We start from the raw sequence: 16,544 nt of genomic DNA on the forward strand, positions 1-16,544 counted from the left end.
AAGCCTAAACTGGAACATCTCTGTATTTTTTTTTTTTTTTTGCAACCTCATGTGAATCTGGTCGGCATATTTAGCCATTCATGCTGTCAGGACCAATTCCTTCCATTCTATTTATCTTTAAGGGTTTATAATTTGTTTTCGATTTTTAAAAATTTCCATTTCGATGTAGTTTCAGAAGGGGGATGGGATAAACACGTATGATCAATGCATTATGTTTCTAATTGTTTAAAATTTTTAAATAGGGTTGTGACATTTGGGTAGATCACCCTGGTGGTTTCTTAGAGGATGGTTATAACTGAGGGGCAAGATGAAACAGGAAGATATTTTATTTCATTAATTTTAAGAAGCCACTTGGTACTTTTTCTTTTTTTTCATTTGAACATATAAATTGGGATGTCTGACTATAACTATTAGCCAGAACAGTCATACTGTATTTGTCATACTGGCTCATAAGAATCAAAATTTGCCAAATAGGTGTCTGAGGCTTGGAAGAAAATTCCAGAGACAGAAAAGGAACATTCTTTTAAGAAATGCTGCATCACCAAAGCCCTTGATGGCATGCACAGAAGACTACATTGTGTGGAAATCATGCACATCTGAGTCAAAAAAATGAATCATAAAATTTGCTACCTGTGAGATTTCAGGAACACTGTTACCGTGTTACTCTTTTCTGTTTTCCTTTTTATGTTTTTCCACGGGAATGAAGTATGATAAAAACCTATACCTATAGAAACCTACACTTTCAATAAATATAAAATAAAAAATCGAGGTGATAAGAAAGCATTATGTTACAGTTTACTTGCTACCTTTTTACTCATCGGGACATAAAGTAATAGTTTTACAACTGATGGCATCCAGGTAAAAGATAATAATCTTTAGTGGGACAGGGAGACAAGGGAACAGAATACTTGAAATACTAAGAAGGAGAACTTGGTGAATTGTTAGAGGATAGGTGAAGATGAATGGGAAGGAAATCTAATACAGTTTCCAGGTTTCTGGTTTGGGTAACTGAGTTGACGTGGTAAACTATCTGGGATGGATAGGCGCGGAGGGAAGAGGGAGTCAAATTTACGTTGCGTGAGGGGCTTGTTGGTTGTGTAGATCGGATGACGGGAGCTCTGATACTTACTACGGCCCCAGGAGCCTGCGGCCCTGCCTTGATGGATTCAGCCTCCTCAGAGCTGTCTGTCAAAGGCAGGGATATGAGGTGGAGATCGGCAGGGTGCGGGTACCTGGGCCCTGCCTAGATCGCCGAACACCCGCAGCTCCCAGGACTCGGGAGTCCTGGGCCGGGAGAGCCGGAGGCCCGCCCATCGCTGTCGGAGAAAGCTGCGTGATTGGTTGGAGACGGGTGGTGGGCGGACCCGGACGCGAGGAACTGCTCAGCGATTGGCTGGGAGGCACCAAAAAAAGGTCCATTCAAACTACTGGAGCCTCCTTTCCAGAGGGTTGGCGCCGAGTTCCACCCCACCCCTTCGCTTAGTTAGACAGGTAAGCAAGCCAGAGTTGTATTGGTCAGATCCTCCCGGTGCAGCTCCTTTCCAGAGTCAGAATGAGAAGAGAGCTATGATTAGCCGATTTTCAGGGGCGGGGACTCTAGGCCTTGTCCGGCCTTCGCTTCAGGGACTAGCGCACGTCCTGGGCATGGATTGGGCTGCAGGGTTGTCAGCTTGATCCAGGGGGCGTGGTCAGCACTAATAAAGACTGGGGCCAGCGCGGCAACTGCAGTAAGTTCCACCGCAGTTAGAGCTCCGGTGGGCTGCTAGAGGCGGAGCTCGGAGGTGCGGACGGCTTTACCGCAGCGTTTCCAGATCGGGTGTCTAGCTGCAGACTCCGGAGAGGAAACGGTCCTCTCATCCTTCTCTCGGTGACATGTGAGTTGACTCTAATGTGGGGGGCGCGACACCTCTTTGCCAACTCTCACCTCGGCGCCGGACTCTGCGGGACTGAAAATGGCGCATTGCAGCAGCTGCGACGGCGCGGGGAACCACCGCCGTGCGCCGCCCCCGGGCCGGGCCAACCACCCGGGAGGGGAGGCAGCACCCCATTCCTGCACCAGCCGCAGCCGGCACCGCACGGGCGCGGCCGGGGCGCGGGGGTCCCACATTCACTGCCCCCTCTCCTCTCGCCTGCGGGACTCCTCAGTCGGGTCTCCGGCGAAGGTGGGGCGTGGAGACACCCGAGAGGGGCTCCAGGCTCTTTCTTGTCACTGATCAAGGCGGTACTTAGGGCTTCTGGAAGGACAGTCATGGGTGCACCTGCCAGTTAGTTGCTTGGGTTGCTCTGCAGCGTCTGCATTTGTGTACACCCCTCAACCCGATCGCGATGAGCAGCCCCCTCTTGGTAGTGAGCAAAGCTCCAGAAACTTGTCTGCCAGTTCTCTGGTGAGCAGCTCACAAGGACTCCAGGGGCAGTGGTATGCTATTCCGAGCAGCCATTCATCCCAAGGCCACCCACTGAGGAAGTGTTTTCCAGTCAGTAAGTCTTAGCCAAGTATTTGGAAGAGAAATAGAGCTGAGGACCACCCCCGCACCTCCACCTTCCCTTAGCACATTACATTTAGTCTCTAATAATCAATTTAGTCATCTGGTCACGGTCATCCCTGTCTCAAGATCCTAAGGGAGAACTATAGCTAGACAAGTGGAAGAACTTCCTGTTCTTGCCCAGAGTCCTGGCCTGGTCCTAGATGTATTCATGTTGCTTCTCTTGGTGACAAAAAAAAGGGAAAGATGTACTTATGTTACATAAGGCTTATAACTAGCCTTGGATATATCACTCCTGCGTGTTCCCAACTCCCAACAAGTAGTAAGTGAAATGGTCCCTTCCAAAGCTTTGTAACTGTTTGTATTTGATTTCTACAGTTTTAACTATATGGTAGTTTACGTGTTTTGGCCAAGCCCTAGGATGCTTTGTGTTTTCATTTTGGTCAGGGGGAGCCTTTTCCGCTGACTGGTTCCCAGTAGCATCCATGTGGGGTGAAGGAAGGAGGTGAGGAAAGCATGGTGACTGGAAGGGTGTCACGAGGTCTCTGACCTTAATCTTGTCATTGGTGCCACCAGCCTGGACCACTTCCAAAACCAGACACCGGCTGCTTCCTACTCATTGAATTTTCCACTTTCATCAGAGAACTAGATTGCTTAGCTCAGTAGTAGCAGAGGAGTCTAGTGGCTTCCAGAGCTCCGTATCTTTCCTTTGCCTCTTTTGTGCCTGAAAGGGAAATGGGAAAACAATTCTTTTAACTGGGATGAGTCAGGTGTAATCTGCTAGAACAGCCTTTCTGAGGGGTTAGTCTCTGTCTCTTTAGACTGAAATTTACTTAGAGAGGAGGAACTTCCGGGTATTAGTTCTATTGTGAATAGTCAAGGCTTTTCTTTTTGGTGACTTTGTGATGGTTCATCCATAGTACATTTACTTTTGGACTGCTCTGATGAGGTGTGCTTTGTGAGATTCTGCTTCTGTTTGAGGAGTTCTTGTAATTTCTCTTCTCCATCAAATTTGAGCAATTTCTCTCCTACCTGTGAGTTCTTTCTTGGCAGAGAACAGCTCACACCTTAGGTTCAGTTCAGTCGCTCAGTTGTGTCCGACTCTCCGCGACCCCATGAATCACAGCATGCCAGGCCTCCCTATCCATCACCAACTCCTGGAGTTCACTCAAACTCATGTCCACAGAGTCGGTGATGCCATCCAGCCATCTCATTCTCTGTCGTCCCCTTCTCCTCCCGCCCCCAACCTTTAGGTTAGACTTCTGAAAATTCTTTAGGACGTGAATTTAGCTTCCATGTGTTGGGAGACATGGAGGGGGATTTATTTGGAGGACTCCATGCTTGACGGGCTTCATTGGTGGCTCAGATGGTAAAGAATCTGCCTGCAATGCAGGAGACCTGCGTTTGATCCCTGATTTGGGAAGATCCCCTGGAGAAAGGAATGGCAGCCCACTCCGGTATTCTTGCCTGGGAAATCCCATGGAGAGAGAAGCCTGGAGGGCTAGAATCCATGGGGCTGCAAAGAGTTGGACACAACTGAGCAACTAACACTTTTTTCATGCTAGATTATTCCCCCACCCTAAGGCTAAGGGAGAAAGAGAATAGTCTCTGTATATATTCAGTGTAAACCAAGATTTCTCTTTGGGACATAAAGGACTAGGAAAGTCTCCTAGACTTGATGCCAAATCTAGAAAAAGAAGGGACAGAATGTCCCTGATGCCTATGCATTGAGGACTGTGTCCAGTATTTTTGTTTCCTGCCTAGGCTCTTGGAACAGTCTCACAATTAACACAATTGCTTTGGGCCCCGGTTCTATCTAAGTGAACCCCCAACCTTCTCTGCCAAAAAATGAAGCAAGCAAACAGTTCTGACTCACTCCAACTACAGAGGCCTTTGGTGATTCTCCAAGTCGTCCTACAGTGGCCATGACACACATAATCACTACATGAAACATACCAGTAACTGACTCCCCTTCAGCAGAGTCTGTCTGCTTGGCCTTTATTTTTATATTCAGCCTTTGCAAAAAAAAAAAAAAAAAAGAGCTGATAGTCCGTACGCTTGCCCTGAGTGCTTGCTCAGTCACTCAGTCATGTCTGACTCTTTGTGACCCCATGGATTGTAACCCTCCAGGCTCCTCTGTCCATGGAATTTTCCAGGCAAGGCTACTGGAATGGGTTGCCATTTCCTTCTCCAAAGCTTGTCCTGAAGGTTTAGTTTTTTTGCATGTAATTCTCCTAACTGGGATTGGAGTTTTCCAGGTTGACTTCTGGGAGGCAGAGAAATGACATTTAGGCTACAGCTGGCCCTTTTGTCCCTGGAGCCATTGTGCCAGAGTATGCGTTTGAGTTTGGATCAGAGGACAGCCCAGACGAGAGCTCTTGACGCCACTCTTCACCCAGGGTGTCGCTGGGCCCCATCAGTTGCAAGATCTTTTGTTTTTTGCCTTGTGTCTCTGTATCGTATCTCCCCACTTGGCATTGCCAAGGAGCTAGACCCCTCCTGTTTGCGTATAACCTTATTATTACCACCACCTTGGTGCTGTGGGGTGAGAATGCACGGGATTCCTTTCTTGTCTCACGCACTCTGTGCCCTGCTCTCCAAAGGTCTGCTCCAGCTCAGCCACCCACTGAAGGGGCAGAAGGGGCTGCCCCAGGTGGGGGTCCCCCTGGCCCTCCTCCTAATATGACCAGTAACAGACGACTACAGCAGACCCAGGCACAAGTGGAGGAGGTAGGTGGATAGCTTTTTCTCTGAGAGTTTCCAAATCACGGGAGTCTGAAAACTTCTCTTTATGTAGAGGGGCAGCTAACTGCTCTGGGAGGCAGGGCACCCTATAGAGTTCTGCAGGGCAGCCTTGGGGTGCTCTCCCCAGCTCTGGGGGAGCTTAGCCACTCTGTGTTCCCATGACCTGCTCAGGTGGTGGACATCATGCGTGTAAATGTGGACAAGGTCCTGGAGAGGGACCAGAAGCTGTCAGAGCTGGATGACCGAGCCGACGCTCTGCAGGCGGGTGCATCACAATTTGAGAGCAGCGCTGCCAAGCTAAAGAGGAAGTACTGGTGGAAAAACTGCAAGGTGAGTGTTCCCGTCCCCTCCCTGTTATTTTCCTGGGTCTCAACGCACAGGAGGCAGGAAAACCCTTAGGTTCCACATTCTCTGTGGAATGTGGAATGGTTTCAAATCCTCTGCTGGCTCTTCTCTTGGGAGGAAATCTGGATAGCCGCCTTGTTAAGCTGCATTACCCGAGCTAGCCACCAGGGTACGCTAGAGTACTCAGAACCACTCACTGGGGGCCCTGGAGACCTTGAGGAGTTTGGAGGGGTTAGTCAAGCTGCTTTCTCCCAGAGGACCCCTGCAAAAATTCATACCTGTCCCTTCCGAAGACACACCAATGTCGACACAATGGCTGGGGTAGATACATATTTAAACACCTGCAGCTCTTGAGGAATGAGCTGAACATTTTATGATGAACAACGAACCAGATGACTAAAGGTTCAAGGTTTGCATTTCCCCTGGTGTTCCTTTGAAAGCCTCCAGGCTACAGGAAGAGGGGAAAAGGAGAAGGCTGCAGATGCTCTGACGTTTCTGAGAAGCTCCAGCTGTGGTGGTCTGATGGGGGAGTGGGGTGGTACACAGAGGGGGTTGGAAGGCTTCCAGCTATCCTGGGGGCCGTGTGGTTTCTTCCACTGTTCCCCAGCACTGGGGTGGTGCTGCTCCCGCGTCCCCAGCCCGGGGCTCCTTCCCTCCTTCCCCGAACTCAAGGGCTCACTCTTTGTCCATCTTCCCCCAGATGATGATCATGCTGGGAGCCATCTGCGCCATCATCGTGGTAGTTATTGTAAGTAAGTATCGCTGAGGTTGCTGGTGGGGTGACGAGGTGGGAAGGTCCCGGAGTCTCCTCCCAGTCCTGCCTGCCTGCCTGCCTGCCTGGGGAGTGGGGCTGCTCTGACTGAGGTACGGAGATCAGATCGCTGCCAGGGCAGCGGGGAGGGTCATCATTGGGTGTGGGAGGGCAGAAGGGGCTTCCTGTGGACCAGCCTTCCCTCTGCAGGACTGTGGGGGACGGTGGTCCCTCCTGTTCTGAGGAAGTGGGGCTGTGCTCTTTTGTCACCGGCATGGGTTGGAGGGTGACCGTGGGGATGGGACACCTGCAGCCTCACCTGGTGTCTAGTAACCTGATGTCATGTGCCCTCTTGTTGTCTCCTGTCTCTCTCTCTTTGCCATCTGGGACCTCCCGATTCCTGTGTCCAGTCTACTTTTTTGCTTGAGAACGTGCCACCCCGTCCCTCTTCCCCCTCGGCCGTCTGAACTCATGTCCCTCTCTCCCTCCGTCTCTCCCTGGCACTCCCCCATCCGCCTTCCTCCATCCCAGCCCCGCTTCGCCACGCCCACTCCTCCTCTTTTGTTGCTTTCGTTTGCACTCGGTCAGAGACACCGGAAATGCTGCTCATGGTGCAGTCTTGAGGTAACTGCCTAGTAAACAACAGCGGGCATCTCCTTCCTCTCCGCTCATGCTCTCTCAAGTTCCCCCAAAGGGTTGGAGGCGGAGGGCCGAGGAAGGGGCGGAGCTGAGGTGACCTGCCAAGAAGGGGCCAGGACTAGGGGGAGGAGAAGAGGCTTGCGCTCCTGGTGTTGCCAGGAAAAGCCAGGCCAGGCTGCTGGCAGGAGGAGGCTGGGGACAGCTGGGAGAATGTCCCTCACCTGGAGTTCTTCTCTTGGGCCAGGCCTTGTGGGGGAGCCTGGGCCTGGTGCAGGATGCCTTAAGAAAGTCAAGCCTGTTTTTCAGAGGGATGTCCTCTCCGTTAGTCTTAAGATTTTCTGTCTTCAGGGATCTTACCACCTTTTACTTTGTCCTCCAGCGACCTGGAGGACACATATTCATAGTGAAAAAGTGCCAGGACTCCCATTCCCATCCTAGAAGCAGTCCCGCCAGCTCATATCTGGACGGGGCACTCATCCATATTTTCTACACCATTCTGTGTTGTTCATGAGGGCGTCAAATAATTTCCTTTAGCCAGAGTTTGAGAATTTTACTGGTATAGATAAAGAGAGGATGCCTGTGGGTTATAGAGACACAGCAAGTCCAGGGCCTGACCCGAAAATAACAAGCCTGGAGGAAGTCACTTCTCACCCTCTCGTTCTGAGGTTCCTGTTGCTCCCTCCTGTTGGTGGAGGAGGATGAGGAGCTGGAGGTGAGGAGCCCTGGACCCCTGGGGAGTCCTTAGCCCCCCCCCCCAGTACTCCCCCAGTGAACTTGCTAAAGACAAGGGGGCCCGGCCGTGCCCTGAGTGCTGAGGGAGCCCAGTGCCACAGCGACCCAGCCCTGGGTTGAGGTGGATGTCAACATACAGGCCTGCTTGTGGGTCCTGTGCCGCCTTGGGTCCTCCCCACCCAGAGTGGCCTTTGTTCGCGCCGCAGTTCGTTCCCACCACAGAGCACCCCATCCACCTGGGCTCCATGCTGCCGCCTCCCCTCCACACCTCGCCGTGTGGTTTGTGGCACAGACCGTGGGACCCGAGGATGGGGGTGCTCGGCCTGTCTCAGGGGCTGGGGCTGGGCCTCAGGAAAGGGCACTGAGTGGGCCAGGCCGGGTGTGAGGGGCGGAGGGCCCCCCTGGTCCCCTCAGGCCTCCCGTCCGGCCGTCTGCTGGCGGGAGGCGGCAGGGGGCCAGGCTGGGCTGGCTGGCCCTCCATGCAGTAGCATTTCATGATGCACACCCCCCGCTTCCCTCCACCCCGACCCCCCTTCCCCTCGTCCTGCCCCAGGGTGGGACGGAAGAGCTGGATGAAGGCAGTCAGTGTGCCCTCCTCACGGCCCGCCTCGAAGGCCTCCACTCTTCCTTGGGCTCCCCTTGCCTAATGCAGGGGGTCACTGCCGGAGAAGAACCACCACTGGCCTCGATGTGTCCCAAGCCTGGAGCAAACCCGCCCTCCTGGGCCGCCCCGTCACAGGAAATCACCTCTGGGTTCTGCCCCGTCTGTCCCAGAGGTAGTTGGCTCTGTGCTTCTGGGGACGCAGACCTTCTGCTCTCTTTCTCACCCCGCCTGTCCCCTCTTCTGTGTCTTCGCTGTCCCCACCCCCGCACCCCACACCCATGTGCATAAGCACACGCGCAGCTGAGCCCGGGGCTCGGGGCCACGCGAAGCCGAGGCGCACAGCCCCTCCTTGGTTTGCTGTGAGACGGTGCGGGGTCTCCACTGTGTGTCTGTCATCACCTCTCTGTCTTTTCTCCTGACCCCACTCTCCTCCGTGTACAGAATAATAACAGATGTACTTCCACCAAAGGCATGTGCATATTCACCAATTTCCTGTATTCTGAACAAAGGCCAAAAAATACAGCTTCCTACCACTAAAGTGACTCGGCTGTTGTTTGGGCTGGAGTGACCTCGGCGGGGCGGGGGTGGTGTTTCTCTTTGGTTCCCTTCCCACGGTACTTGGGCCGGAAGGATGGCTGACGTGTGCCATCGTCCTCTCGAGATGAAAGGTCTGGGTGTTGGCAGGGGAAGTGGTCTCACTCTCAGCCTTCATGCCTGATGCCACCCGGCGGCTCTTCCAGGTGTGAGTGACAAGAACCCCTGGCAGGAAGCTGAGTGGCATCTCACCGACAGACACCTGCAGGTCTTCTCAGACAGCTGCCGCCATCTCCCACTAGGTCCTGGGCCAGGTGCTCTGCTCCTCATGACCCTCACGCACAGCCGTCTGCTGTCAAGTCCAGTGTACTGACCAGACCCATTTTAGAAATGACTAAAAGGAGCAATCTCTCCCCTGTAGCTGAGGGGGTGAGGGGCATGTAGAGTCCTAAAATGTCCAGCAGCCATCCAAAGGGGCAGGAGCTTAACCACAGCTCAGGGTTACACCGAGCAGCTGGGACGGGGCCCTGGGGGCCACCGCTGAGGGTCTCTGTTTCACATCTCGGACACTTGGCAGGTAGAGTAGCAAGGCTGGGAGGAGGGGCCCCGAGTGGGGAAAGACAGGGAAGTGGAGAAGCTTTGCTTCCGAGGACACGAGGGGCTTTTATTTGGACAGAGTTCAGTGACTGTGTGTGTTTGTCCACTTCCCACCCTGTCCCACTGTCCTTCCCCTCCTCCTTTCTGAATTTTTTTTTTTCTGGCATCTTTTCCAGCCCCACACCTCCACCTGTAAGCTGGCTCAGGTCTCAAGCTCCACCCAGACCTCTGCCTTCCTGCCACCCTGCCACCTCTCCACGCTCTCTCCCTTGGTATATCGGCCCAGGGCCTGCAATGAAGGAGGGCAGGGGCCTGCAGAAATCCAGAGTCGGTGATCTGTGCCTTCTTTTTAGCTTTCTTGGGGTCTTTAGGAGCCTGGGACTTGGCTCAGAGTCCTTCTGGGAAAATGTGAATCTCTTACATTTAAGGCAGGAGAGCGGCTACCCAGAGTGCCTCGAGGTTTTGGGAGACCTTGGTGAGGTAGCTAGGAGGAGACAGGAGGGAGCGAGGTTGCTGTCAGTGGGGTAACCCCAAAAGCCAGGGTTGGGCTGGCTTTATTCCTGGCCTGGGTGTGGCGGTGCTCAGAGCATCTGATCTCTAAGTGAGGGCGGTCAGGGATAGAACCCACGGTGCCCAGGTGCTTTCTTACCTTGGCGTCTCTGCAGCCCCAGGAACAGCAGGGTCAGGACAAAGAGGATGCTGGCCAGAAGGACTCCCAGGGCTGACTTCTGCTCTGCAACTGACAGAGACGTGGAGGGAATTCAGTGGCAAGAATCATCCTGAACCCTTGCCCGCAGTGTGTGCATGCAGGAAGGACAGAGAGCGCTCTGTGCGTGTGTGTGTGTCCCTGGCCGAGGAGCTCCAATCAGCTGCTCCCCTGCCCTCGCCCAGGGACCAGGCACATGGGGTGCTGGGACCTGCTGGGGGTGGTTGTCTGCCTGTTACTCCACACACAATCCTCTACCTCTTCCCACTTCATGACAACAGTTTTCCAAACTGTCTTACAAGAGAGATTTAGTTTAGATTAGCAGTTGACCCTGATGCTGGGAAAGATTGAGGGCAGGAGGAGAAGGGGGCGACCGAGGATGAGATGGTTGGATGGCATCACCGACTCGATGGACATTGAGTTTGAGCAAGCTCCGGGAGTTGGTGATGGACAGGGAAGCCTGGCGTGCTGCACTCCATGGGGTCGCAAAAGAGTAGGACAGGACCAAGCAACTGAACAAAGCTGTTGACAGTTAAACTGCAATTTTGTAAATAACTGGGGAGTGATGTAAGCTGAGGCAAAATCCCATAAACTTCAGGGAAGCTTATGGCCTAGCAAGTCACCAAGTAATGCATTTCAAGATGCAAACTCTTCAGGACATAAAGTTGCCTTTCCATGCAACATTGTAAAGCGATTTTCCTCCAGTTAAAAAATAAAAGTATTGATATTCAAAACATAAACTTTTCAATATCCCCCAAACATTAAAAACAAAAAAGACCTTTTGGTGACATTCTGTGGCCTCAGGATAAAGTTCACCTGAAGGCCTGTTATTTGCCCACCAATAGTGGCAGGGGGGTTAAAGCTGTAGAGAAATCAGGCGACCTATTGTTCACATTTTCGGTTTTACCATTTTCTAGGCAAACAGCCTTGACTGGACATCTGTAAGTGCCTGTTGCGGCTTTGCGCTATGTTGCTTCAGTTGTGTCCAACTCTTTGCGACCCTCTGGACTGTAGTCCGTTACTCATCTCTAAAATGGGAGGTGTGAGAATGTGTGCTGGCCTACGTCTGAGTGCTCAGTGCAGTGCTGGCTTAGTCCTGAATAAATACAAGCACTTCTCAAGCTTCGTGGCCACAGCCCCCTTCCCCCACACCCTTGCCCCTAGCCGTGCAGGGCCCCCGGTTCTTTTAGGCTGTTCTGTAATGAGGCTGTCACATGTGCGTTCCTTCTGTCCTGGTGTTCCTGGCCCTCTGAGCCTCGCAGGCCTCCCCCATCCCCTGGGGGGGTCATCTGCCCTGATGGCCTAGTCTGTCCCTCCAGCTCCTCGAGGGCAGGATGAGGAACTGCTCAGCCCTGGTCTCCAGCTGTCAGCAGTGCCTGGTACCCCAGGACCCAGGGGATAACGAAAGGTTCGGGGAACATGTGGTCAGACCTCTGAAGGCCCCCACCTTGGGAAAGCAGCAGCTGAGACCGTGGGAAGCAGAACTGGGCCGGATGGCAGGTGAGCCCAGGTGTGGAGGTGGGGAAAGGAGGCACTCCCATACCTGGTGGGGCAACCCAGGCATGGGCCCCCAGGGGTTCCTCCAGGGAGACGTGGGTGATCCAACAGGTGTAAGTGGCTCCCGCAGAGCCAGGCTCTGCCGTCAGGGAGGAGGAGATGCTGTAGGTGCCAGCTGGGCTCTGCCGGAGGCTGGAGAGGGAGGCGCCAGAGACAGGGGCTGGGGAGCCACCCTTCTCCTCCCGGGTCCAGGTCACAGACAGATCCAGGGGGTAGTAGCCAGCAACATTGCAAATGAGGGTGGCTGGCGGGGCTGTGTTCAGCAAGCTCAGTCGTACTTTGGGGGAAGCTGGAAGAAAGGAGGAGCGATCAAATCCCACAGGGATCACCGGGACAGCAGAGGAGCCTGGAGCCTTCTCCTGCTGAGCATGAGAGCAGGTTGTGGGGGTGGAAGGTTTCTACTCCGTGAGATGCGGGGTACATACTGGAGGCAGGACATAAAGGGGCATGATTCCCACAGGTCACTGAAAAACAACAGCAAAACCAACTAGAGGTTGGCTTGCTTCTGAGCATCACTATCAGCCAGTGATTTTAAACACTCATGTAAGGTGATGAAAGAAAGTCGCTCAGTCATGTCCAACTCTTTGCAACTCCATAGACTATACAGTCCATGGAATTCTCCAGGCCAGAATATTGGACTGGGTAACCTATCCCTTCTCTAGCAGATCTTCCCGACCCAGGAATTGAGCCGGAGCCTCCTGTGTTGAAGGTGGATTCTTTACCAGCTGAACTACAAGGGAAGCTTTGAAACAGTCCTCCGGGGGAGGGGGGCCCTCTCTTTTGGGTCAGTGGTAGAGAATCCACCTGCCAATGCAGGAGACACAGGTTCGATCCCTAGTCTGGAAAGATTCCCGTGCCACGAAGCAACTAAGCCCATGAGCCACAACTAGTGAGCTTGTGCTCTAGAGCCTGGGAGCCACAGCTACTGAGCCCACAAGTTGCAAGTACTGAAGCTTGCATGCCCTGGAGCCTGTGATCAGCAACAAGAGAGGCTGTCACCAAGAGAGACCTGTGGATGGCAATGAGAGGGAAGTCCAGGACCCAGCGCAGCCATCAACATAAAGAGAAACAAAATTAAAAAAATAATAAAAAGAAACAATCCTTCCCGTCAGGACCGCTCCCACAGCCCCTCCTGGGTTTGCTGCTGCTCCTCCTTAGGACGTGGTCCAGAAGGACTGGGGTGACTGGAGATAGCCAGCTGGGGCAGGGCAGCAGGGTCTTGGCCGGGACACTTCTCAGTGGAATTATCTTAGAGCCCGATGGGAAACTGAATGGAATTCTCTAAGAGCCTGATGAGAAACTCAATCTGATGCCATCTGTGCTTCTTGGATGGAGAAGGCACTTAGGTTGTGGGACTGCAGTCAGCCTCTCAGCAAAGTGCCCTTGTGTTTGAGCCCAATCTGGAAAACACTCTCATAAGCATATTCCTTTCCCTCTCTGCAGGGTCACTGACCCTGGCCTCACCTTGGATGTAGAGCTGGATGATCTGTTGAGCTTGGAACAGGGAGGTGGTGATCTGGCAGATGTAGGCCCCCTCATCCTGTAGAGTGAGGCTGGGTAGTGTGAGGGAGGCATCTCCAGCTGTAAGCAGCTGTTCAGGCTCCAGGGTGGCACCCTCCCGTTTGGCCTGCCCCTGCCCTGTGGTCCAGTGGTATACCAGCTGGCCACTGCCCTTATGCTGCAGCCGCCACTCCACGCTGGTAACGTCCAAGCCAGGTGCCACAGAGTAGCTGCAGTGTAGGGAGGCTGTGGACCCCAGCAGGAAATTCAGGGATGGCGTCTGTGTGGTCACCTGGAACTCCACTGTGGGAGAAAGTGAAAAGTGTTAGTCGCTCAGTCGTGTCTGACTCTGACTCTTTGCAACCCCATGGACTATAAGCCTGCCAGACTTCTCTGTCCATGGGATTCTCCAGGCAAGAATACTGGAGTGGGTTGCCATTCCCTTCTTCGGGGGATCTTCCTGACCCAGGGATCAAACCCTGGTCTCCTGCATTGCAGGTGGATTCTTTACCATCTGAGCCACCAGGGAAAAAGAGGGGTGATTGTGGGCTGCTCCCTCCTTGAGGCCACCTGACCCCTGAGCTGTGGCACACCTGAGGCGTGTTGAGAGACAGCATGCACACGTGGTACTCTTCACCATTTTGGAGTCACCCCCTGCACAATCTGATGAAAGTTATGGACCAGACAAATTAGACATGCAAAAGTATGGGTTACCGTGGGCCCTCAGGTAGGAAGGAACTCCCGGAGCAGCTGGCAAAGCTTTTGGAAGCCTGGTTCTTCCACTTACTGGCTCTGTGATCTAGGGCAGGCCACTCAGTGTTGCCATGTTCATGTGCTTAGGGCAAGGCTGATGAGAAGACTAAAGAAGTCAGAGTTTTAAAAAGCACACAGTGGTGAAATCTGAGCCAAACATGCTGAACTTCAGTCTAATGAAAAAAAAGACAAATCCAAGTGGTGGGACATCTACAAGACAGCAGCCGGGATTCAGAAACATCCAGGGGGACTTCCCTGGTGGTCCAGTGGGTAAGACTCCACACTCCCAATGCAGGGGGCCTGGGTTCGATCCCTGGTTGGGGAACTAGATCCTACATGCTGCAGCTAAGACCTGGCACAGCCAAGTAAATAAATTAAAAGAGAGAAATAATGAACAAATTCTGTGGGCCTGTGTTCCACTTTCATCTGGAAGCACTAGATCAGGCTAGCTTCGGAGGAGCTGGTACTCAGCTCACTAAGGCAGCTGTGGACAGCACTTGTGAACAGAGCATCACATGTCTTATGTCCTCAGGTCACCTGACCAGGTGAAAATTATCCCCCTTTGGGGTCTTTGGAAGAAGACTGAGGACTAGGGGACCCCTGAGATGACCAATATGCATGGAGGTGGTCTTGTCCCCTCCCTTCTCCTACTATTCCCCCATCTCTGGCCCCTTTAAAAAAAAATCAAAACTTTCTGCTGCTTTTCAATTTCTCACCTGCAGTCCGTACAGTCCTCTGGGGGCTCAGGGGCAGTTTCAGTGTGGGATGCAAGACAGCCTCATTCTCAGCATCCTCAAGAGTCTTCATCACCATGGAGATACCTGGTCCCCCTCCAGATACCTGCACGTTGGTGATGAACCAGGCTGCCATCTCCACAGTGGCCTCTGGCCTGGCCTGGAGGAAATAGCGGGAGATCTCGCAGGTCACCTCCTTCCCGCCGCAGTCGGCGTGGAGCAGGGCCTCGGCCTGGGGAATCTGTCCCAGGTTCACTGTGGGGAGAAGAGGGCAGCATGGATATGGAGCTGGGTAGAGAATACCTGGGCTGACGGGAAGCCGGTGTGGGCGGGTCTGCTTGGGAACCAGACTCAGGAGCTGGAGGGAGCCCAGAAGGACTGCAGCACAGGGTGGAGGGCTCATACCTGAGGCCTCGAAAATAATGAGTGGGTCGTCCTTGGTCAGTGTATCCACTTGGAAATCTGTGAGGCCTTCCAGGGAGCCATCATCCAGCACTGGCACCTGCCTCAGCACCAGCAAGGCCTTCACCATGTTCTCACTGCTGGCAAACCCTCCATGGTGCCCACCTTCTTCCACCAGGAAGCAGTCCAGGACCACGTCCACCGCCTGCCATTGCCTTTCTGCTGCAGGGAACAGGCTGGTGTGAGCACCCTCTTGCCCAGAAAGTTACTCCTATACTTACTCCCTGCCCGAAACTGCCAAGTCATCAAGGGTTAATCTTCCTGATCCCTAGCTCCTCTCCTGTTTTACCCTGAACCAGATTTCTGAGCAGCACCTGCCTCTCCAGGTACACACTTCTTGGCATGAATTATTTCAAGTCCTGGATTTCCCTTGCTTCAGAGGGATTTATGAAACTCTTATTTCCAACAATCCATAAAAAGGTCTCTCTTCCGTCATAGGAATTCTCAGCAAAAGGAAATGAATGAGCAAAGCTGCATTGGGAGAGGTGAAGAGCCTGGTTGGTGGACGTTAGCAGCCTCTCAACTTCCCAGTTAGTCCCCAGGGTCTGTTGGTTTTGCGGTATTAAGGAGAAGGCCCCTAGTTCCTTGGTTTGGCCCTTTCCTTGGAGTTCTCAGCCTCCCTCCCGAGCAAAATTGGTTCTCACCGTTACCAGCCGCAGAACCTTCCACCTGTTGGGCTTAAAGGGCGCTTGGAAGCCATTCCCGGCCCCTTACTCTCTCTGGGACCCCAAGGAGGGTGACTACCTGATGCTTCTTGAGCCCAACGCACGTTACCAGCCTGTCCACCCGACTCACCGACGTTTGCCGCCCCGGAGAAAGCCAAGCAGAGCAGTAGGCACCACCCCTCGGCGCCCATGGGGGCTGCTCTCGGGCCCGCCTCCCCCGCCGCCCTTCTTCAGTCCCCTCGCTGGCCAGGGGTCGGCTGGAGAAGGGGCTTCAAACACCCCTGCCTGGTCGGCCGCCTGGCCCCGTCAGTCCTCTGCGCCTACTTGGCTTTCGCTTTCACTTTGAGAAAGTGTCATCGCGGCTGCCTTAGCCGCTGGCTGAAGCCATTGGTGCCGGAAGGTCTCCTTCCTTTTCACCTTCTCGCCCGCAAAAGAAATCCCCTGGTGATTTTAGGACCTGACTCTGCTGCGTGCGCCCTTTTGCCCTTTTGTTTCCGATCAGCCCCAAGAAAGTGGAGAGAGAGTACGGGAACGGAGGCAGGTTGGAGGAAGGAAGGGACTGATGACAGATGAAGGCTCCCCAGCAGCTGGGAACTTCTCCCACTTCCCGTCACCTGCCAGCCCCGCCACCCCGCCGGGGCCCCAGCGCGTCTGCGCTGAAGAAAGCTCCGCCCTCAGATAGTGCGGTGGGCGTGGCCTGCGCGCAGGGTGGACGGGTCCGTTCGCAGGTTGGGCGG

At 53.7% G+C, this 16,544-nt stretch overlaps 2 protein-coding genes across 8 annotated transcripts; one reads left to right on the top strand and one right to left on the bottom strand.

Annotated features, from left to right (window-relative positions):
- Positions 1-1,494: 1,494 nt before the first annotated feature.
- VAMP1 (vesicle associated membrane protein 1) lies at positions 1,495-8,844 on the top strand. 2 transcript variants are annotated; one of them, XM_088837402.1, is made up of 6 exons: positions 1,514-1,874; positions 5,087-5,213; positions 5,400-5,558; positions 6,274-6,325; positions 7,629-7,675; positions 8,249-8,844. In XM_088837402.1, coding segments are annotated over exons 1-6 (726 nt in total). In that variant the 5' UTR covers positions 1,514-1,872; the 3' UTR covers positions 8,588-8,844. The 2 variants fall into 2 exon arrangements, with proteins under 2 accessions (XP_055250231.1, XP_088693528.1); XM_055394256.2 differs by lacking the exons at positions 7,629-7,675; positions 8,249-8,844 and adding an exon at positions 6,735-7,346 and having other exon boundaries at positions 1,495-1,874.
- On the bottom strand, positions 2,732-16,440 carry TAPBPL (TAP binding protein like). 6 transcript variants are annotated; one of them, XM_055394239.2, is made up of 7 exons: positions 15,938-16,440; positions 15,086-15,301; positions 14,663-14,935; positions 13,158-13,496; positions 11,680-11,982; positions 10,080-10,169; positions 2,732-3,207 (listed from the first exon to the last, which is right to left on the bottom strand). In XM_055394239.2, exons 1-7 carry the CDS (start codon positions 15,996-15,998, stop codon positions 3,143-3,145), a joined length of 1,347 nt encoding a protein of 448 aa, XP_055250214.2. In that variant the 5' UTR covers positions 15,999-16,440; the 3' UTR covers positions 2,732-3,142. The 6 variants fall into 6 exon arrangements, with proteins under 6 accessions (XP_055250214.2, XP_055250213.2, XP_088693526.1 ...); XM_055394238.2 differs by having other exon boundaries at positions 2,735-3,207; positions 15,086-15,304; positions 15,938-16,439; XM_088837400.1 differs by lacking the exon at positions 15,938-16,440 and adding an exon at positions 15,912-15,933 and having other exon boundaries at positions 2,735-3,207.
- Between the last annotated feature and the right edge of the window lie 104 nt (positions 16,441-16,544).

Source organism: Moschus berezovskii, chromosome 6 (genome assembly GCF_049115385.1).
Source record: "Moschus berezovskii isolate FMDL1 chromosome 6, NW_MosBer_1.0, whole genome shotgun sequence".
NCBI lineage: Eukaryota > Metazoa > Chordata > Mammalia > Artiodactyla > Moschidae > Moschus > Moschus berezovskii.